General features: G+C 56.2%; 1 protein-coding gene across 4 annotated transcripts in view; it reads left to right on the top strand.

Annotated features, from left to right (window-relative positions):
• The first annotated feature begins 996 nt into the window (after nt 1-996).
• The window catches only part of RAPGEF1 (Rap guanine nucleotide exchange factor 1), a 144,130-nt gene continuing 139,126 nt past the window's right edge, over nt 997-6,000 (top strand). For 2 of the 4 annotated variants that reach the window (XM_076009144.1, XM_076009143.1), the window contains exon 1: nt 1,001-1,184. In XM_076009144.1, the coding sequence (XP_075865259.1) occupies nt 1,124-1,184 (61 nt within the window). In that variant the 5' untranslated portion in view covers nt 1,001-1,123. Of the gene's footprint in view, nt 1,185-6,000 lie in introns of all 4 variants that reach the window. The other 2 variants (XM_076009141.1, XM_076009142.1) reach the window with 2 other exon arrangements.

The following is a 6,000-nucleotide window of genomic DNA, read 5'->3' as shown; positions in this document are numbered from 1 at the left end:
CTAGGATTACAGGCGTGAGCCACCGCGCCCGGCCCAAGGGACTTTTAATTAACTTATTACCACACTAGAAAAGGCCCACAGCTGAGCCCCAGGGTACCCGTCTGGGGGTCTCATGAGCAGGACAGGCATGGGGTGCCATGTCCCTGATGGGCTTGGGCCCAGGCCTTGGCACGGAGGCTCTAGGCCTCAGGGGACACTCAGGCCTGAGTGGGGTGGCTGCAGCTTGCAGGGGCTGCTGAGTCCTGCATGGAGGCGGGGATGAGTCCCATGCCTTGGCATGGACTATGGGCCAGCAGAGAGCTTTGAGTGCCCAGTGCAGTCATTCCCCAGCGAGGAGCCTGTGGGCTGGGAGGGGTGCTCTGGGTTCACTCCCAGGCCTTGGTGTGGGGGCTACAGTTACAGGGCCTGCTGTGTCTTTGGTGGAGGGTCAGGATGGAATCCCAGTCAGCAGAAGTTGAGTCCAGTTCCAGGCCTCGGCAAGGAGCCTCTGGCTGGCAGAGGATGCTGAGTCCTGGACGCGGAGGAGGTGTCGGTTCTAGGTCCTGGGGCAGAAAATCTGGGCTCGTGGCTCGGGTGAGGGGGCATGCTGGGCTCTGGGCAGTGGAATGCACTGACCCTGGGTTGGGGTGTCAGTCCCAGGCCTCCGCCTGGAGACTCTGGACACCTGCAGAGGATTTAGTCTCTGGCGAGGCCGGCCCAGGCGTGGGGACTCCGGACCGGCAGGGGGCGCTGCGTCCCGGGCGGGAGAGGCTCGAGCCAGCTCCGGGCCGACAGGGGGCGCTGTGCCGGCGGCGGCGTGGCGGGCGGCCGGCAGGTGGCGCTGTGGCCGTGGCCGCGGCCGAGGCCCGGCGGGCGGGCGGCGGCGGCGACGGCGCGGCGCTGCGGCCGGCTCGCGGGCCGGGGAGCGGCGGCGGAGCGCAGGAGGCGGAGCGGCGGCGGCGGCGGCGGCGGGAGCGGCGGGAGCGGCGGGGCCCGGGCGGGCTGGAGCGCGGTCGCCGAGCGCACGGGCCGCGGCCGCGCGGAGCCCGCCATGCCGGCGCGGGTCTGAGGCGCGGCGAGCCAGGGCCGAGGCGAGCGGCGGGCGCGCCGGCCTGTCGCCCCGCGGCGGCCCGGCCCGGGCCCGATGAGCGGCGGCCTCGGCCTCCGGCGCAGCCCGGAAATGTCCGGCAAGGTCGAGAAAGCAGGTGAGCGCGGCGGCGGGGGCGGCTCTCTGGGGCCCGGCCCGGCCCGCGGGGTCCCCGCCGCGCCGACTAGGGCTTCCCGGGCGGCGCGGGCTGTGCGTGGCGGCGTCACCCCAGGGCCATTTTGGCGGCGGCGGCGGCCCCGGCCCGGGAACTCGGGAGCGGCCCGCCCCGGCCGCGTGCTGAGGCGGCGGCGGCGGCGGCGCCCGGTGCCGGCCTGGGCCGGGCTGGCGGAGCCGAGCCGAGAAATGTGTCATGTCTAATGAGCCCGAGTTTAAATTTAACCAGAGGCGTCCACACGGGCTGCTTCAGAGGGAGCCGCCGCGCTGTGCCGGGGCGTTCTGAGGACGCAGCCGAGTTTCCCCGGCGGCCGGCCGGGCTCCGGCGGGCTGCGCTCGGTCGGGTGCGAGCCGCCTCTTTGTGTGTGCCTAGAAATCCCGGGGAGGTGCCTCCGATTCCCTGCGCTTTACCTGTGCTGGGAATGGACTCTCCAGAGATTCGGTTGCTGTCGTGCGCAGGGGCCCGGGCGTAGTTAGCCGCGACACCTTGCGGGGCAGTGCTTGGCCCGGGCAGAGGGGGCGGGCTGGCGGGACCCGGCACCAGGTTAGCCTGGCGGCTCAGTTATGGAAGGCAGACTTTTAGGGGAGCCCGAAAGGGGGGTCTGTGGCGTTGATCGTGGGAGTTGCTTATGTTTCCCGGGTTGGATCGGGGTACTTTTCTGGGCCGCACCTGTGCGGTGGACGCAGAAGGCAGCGTAACTTTTGTGGGCCGCGGCTGAAGCTCGCTCAGGAAGGAGATTTTTGTAGCCATTATTGACGGTTTACTCTATATCCGGCTCTTCACTTAAGCACCCAAAGTGTGTTGCTTACTAAACCTTTGGAGATCCTCTGTGAAAGAGAATATGGTCCCAGTTTTACAGGCTCAGAGAGGTTCAGTGAGTTCCTGTAGCCCACACAGCAAGAGGGTGCAGGCCCAGCATTCATGCCTGGTCGTTTGACCAGCAGCTGTGCGCCTTCCTCAGGGGCAGGGCTCTTGGTTTCAGGGACTGTTTCTTGGGTATTTTTCTCACTGTTCTTCAGCCCCAGGCTTGCCCAATGACCATGAGTCGCCTTCCTGCACACGTGCTGTTCCAGAAATATCTTGGGCTCATCTGTGCAGCATTTTTCATGAGCTGCTTGTATAGTGTCTCATCAATGGTACTGTTGGGAAACTTGGACAATCTACTCAAAAAATAACATTAGTTGGATTTTCTGTGATTATAGGACTATTCTATGGTCATTGTCAAAACTTGGAAATCATGGAATGACAATTAGCTGTCATCTCATGAGCTGCTTTCCACAGCTGGGCCTCTCAGATCAAGGTGACTCTTCGCTTGCGTTCTCTGCTACCCGGAGAAAGGTCTAAGGCCTGTTCCATCAGCGTGCGTTATCTGTCCTGGGGCCTTCTCTGGGCATCACCCTCCACTCGAGGCTGTAGTAGGTGCAAAACCCAGCAAGTGCCTGCCCCAGAGGCTTGTCTGACCTAGCGTGATGCCCAGGCTGCCAGCCCATCAGAGCTGTGCTCTGCGGGTGCAGGTGAGGGAGGGGCCTTAGCAGCGGAGGGAATGGGAAGGGCTCTGAAGAGAGGGGGAGCTATTCCAGGTGGAGGTGCAGATGAGGGAAGAGGGCAGAGTGGAAGGGGCTAAGGGGGGCCTGTGGAAAGTGTGAGAGAAGATGCTTTTGGCAAGAAGCAGGAAAGTAAGAGTTCTGAGGTTGGCAAGACCACCTGCCAATTGGGGATCCCAGATGTGGCACTGGCGAGATGTCCAGCCGTTTTGCAAAAGGTCTGTTGCTGTGATCCATACACAGCTGCCATGGAATATTGGGCACTTCTGGAGTAAGGGTTGGCCTTCCTGGTGGTTTCTGCTGCTCGTTGTAAGTGACTTCACTTTGTGTTTCATCAGGATTTTCCATTAGGTTTCTGTTGGAGTTTTCTGAGTGGACCTATTCCTGTTAAGTCCCCAGAGGAGTGTTGGATCCAGAGGAGAGGTCTTTAGGTGAAGTGGGGACAGCCTGCACCCAGCAACCAGTTGTCATGAGTGGAGTTTGCTGTTTTCCATTGTCTTGAAGCAACAGAAATGTTGCTTAAATGTGTTTGTAATCTCTTCTCTTTGAAAGTAGAAGGCCCCGTGTTTTTACTGCTCAGGGCTCAAGCACTCCAAGTTTTTTTGAGTGAACAGGAACGTTTCTTTCATACCTCTTACAGCCTGAGACTCTGCCTGTTCTTTATCCTTCTTCCTTCTCGGGGAACAGGGTTCTCCTCAACCCCTGGGGGAGAGCTTTGGAGCCTGTCACTGCTGCTCCTCAATACGTCCACTCTCTCCCTCGGCAGTGCCTGGCTGGGGCCTTCGGAGGGGCGAGACGTGGCTACACATCCTCAGAGGACTTGTTTCACAGGGACACAGAAAAGCAAGCCTCACATTCAGCTGTCCCAGGTGCCCATGGGGATCAAGCAGTTCCAGAGGGTGGCAGAGTGACAACTTGCTGGGCGGCTGGTGAGGCTTGGCAGAGAAGGGTTGGATTTGGGGGACCTGGACGAAGGCCGGGGTGGAGGGGGAGGCTTCTCTAGACTTTTAGTGCTTCCAGAGATGAGGAGGAGGTGTCTGGTGGGACAGAGCCAGATGGATTAGGGCGCTGCTGCGGTGAGCTTGTGGGCAGGCCTGCCAGGGGGAGGAGGCCCCGAGGAGGTTCCTCGGGAACCAAGGGGGCCTTGTTCTGGAAGACCGATGGGAGGTGTGTGCAGACTTTCATTTGGGGAAGAAATGAGCATGGTTCTGCTTGTGCAGGCAGTTATGGTGGTTCTGTTTGCTCATGTTTCTTCCAGCAAAGACATTAAGTGTTGCTACCCTAACATTTCTGGAGCTTAAGCACAGACTGACAGCAGTGGGATAGATTCAGGCCGTAGATATCTTGTGTTCGATCCATGTGTTCTTGAGGGAAACAAGAATTAATGGTCAATATTGAAAAATCTGGAAATTGCTCAGAAATCTTAGGTTCCTGGTTCTCTTGAAAAATGAGAATCTCTGGTAGCCCCGAGCCCTTGTTCCTACCTACAAGGCAGCTATGGGAGTTGGACAGTGGCCACCTCTGAGGAGCCCGTCACTCCCTTAGCTAGCCATGTCATTATTCCTATTGCTCAGTTGACTGTTGACATTTGAGTTTGCACCCCCTTCTTTGGAGAAATGATTCACGTTTGTTTGTTTTTGATCTGGACTTTGGAATCTTTGCTCCATTCCTTCATTCAGTACTCGATCCCTTCATTCAGCACTGTTGAGGGCCTGCTCCACCAGGCCCTGTATGAGGCCTTGGGAGTTCACTGGTGAAGTCAGCAGACATCATGCCGCCCACTGTGAAGCCAGCCTAGCCTGTGCATTGGGGGGTGGTGGTGGGAGGGTTCCCAAGGATCAGATTCATAGTGGGGAGCCGTAGTCAGGGAACCACTGTACTTCTGTGACAGCATGAGATTTAAGGTGACATGCGGAGGATGAGTGGAATTAGCTGGGCACAGTCCGGCGGGTAGGAGACTGGCCTATTGGGGTAGGGGTGACTAAAAGGCTTGGCGGCTGGAGGGAAGAATGGGTTTCCGTTTACTGATGGCACCCATCAGCTTCTGTTGCTCCTTCCTTCCTTTCTTCCTTCACTCAGTTGATTCATCAGATAGTTTATGGAGCACCTCTTAAGGGCCTGGTGTCATTTTCGTCCTTAGGATACAGCAAAGAGCCCTTCCTCCTGGGCCTTATCTTTAGCTGGGCCTGAGGATAAAAATAGACATCACAAAAGAAGTAAATTATTCAGGGTTTTGTTTGTTTGTTTGTTTTGTTTTATTTTTGAGTCCCTTTCCTCTCTCTCTGTGCTCCTAGCAAACCACAGTCTGCTAGAAGTTGATCTTTGCTGAACCCTCTGGGCAGTACAGGCTCCCTGGCCTCAGCTGCTCAGTGGGGCTACTGAAGTAGAAGCAGCCTCACCCAGCACACCCCCGAAGTCAGAGTAAATACGGTGTTAAACTCAACCTGCTGTGTTTTCCAAATGTGAGAAGTTGCTTTTTATCATCAATTGAAAAGAAATTTACTATGACTATATTCATAGCAACTTTTAGTCATTATGTATTTTCTGTGCATTCATAGTAACATTGTGTCATTATGTACTTTTCAGAACAGATACTAAAAGTGCAAGTACTGTCACTTGGGGCTGCACATTTCTGTAGCCTAAGAAAGAGGTCCTCTTAGATTGGCAGTCGCTGTGTTTTGATAAATTTTAAACTCTTCAAATTTTGTACTTCCTTTTTCCCTCATAGTTAGGAATTTTTGCGGTCAAAATGTACTCAATCAACCAATGTAACATTTTGATGGCCCCTACTCTTCATTCATTCGCTGACTCATTTAATACTTGCTGCTTGGCAAACATCAAGTGACACCTCATGGTGGTAGGGACCCATCAGGAACCCAGTCCTCTGGAAGTCATAGTCCAGGGGTTATATCAAAAATCTTGAACATTTCTGCAATTTCCAATAGTTTCCAGAATGCATTTACAGATTACCTCATTTCAGGTCATGCTCACAACAGCCATGAGGGGGGACAGGGCTGAGATCCCCATTTTGCACCTGAGGGTAGTTAAGGCCCAGAGAAATTTGGTTACTTGCCCAAGATCACAGCCTTAGGGAAGTGAAATGGGGAACCAGCCCCCTTTCTTGTTTTTACAGAGCACTGCTTAGAGCCTCCCTGTTGCTGGAGACACTGTAGTTTTCTATCTCAATTCTTATTCATGCTTCTCAGTTTCTTTTC

Source organism: Microcebus murinus, chromosome 12 (genome assembly GCF_040939455.1).
Source record: "Microcebus murinus isolate Inina chromosome 12, M.murinus_Inina_mat1.0, whole genome shotgun sequence".
NCBI classification, from domain to species: domain Eukaryota; kingdom Metazoa; phylum Chordata; class Mammalia; order Primates; family Cheirogaleidae; genus Microcebus; species Microcebus murinus.
This window is presented reverse-complemented; position numbering and strand designations above follow the sequence as displayed.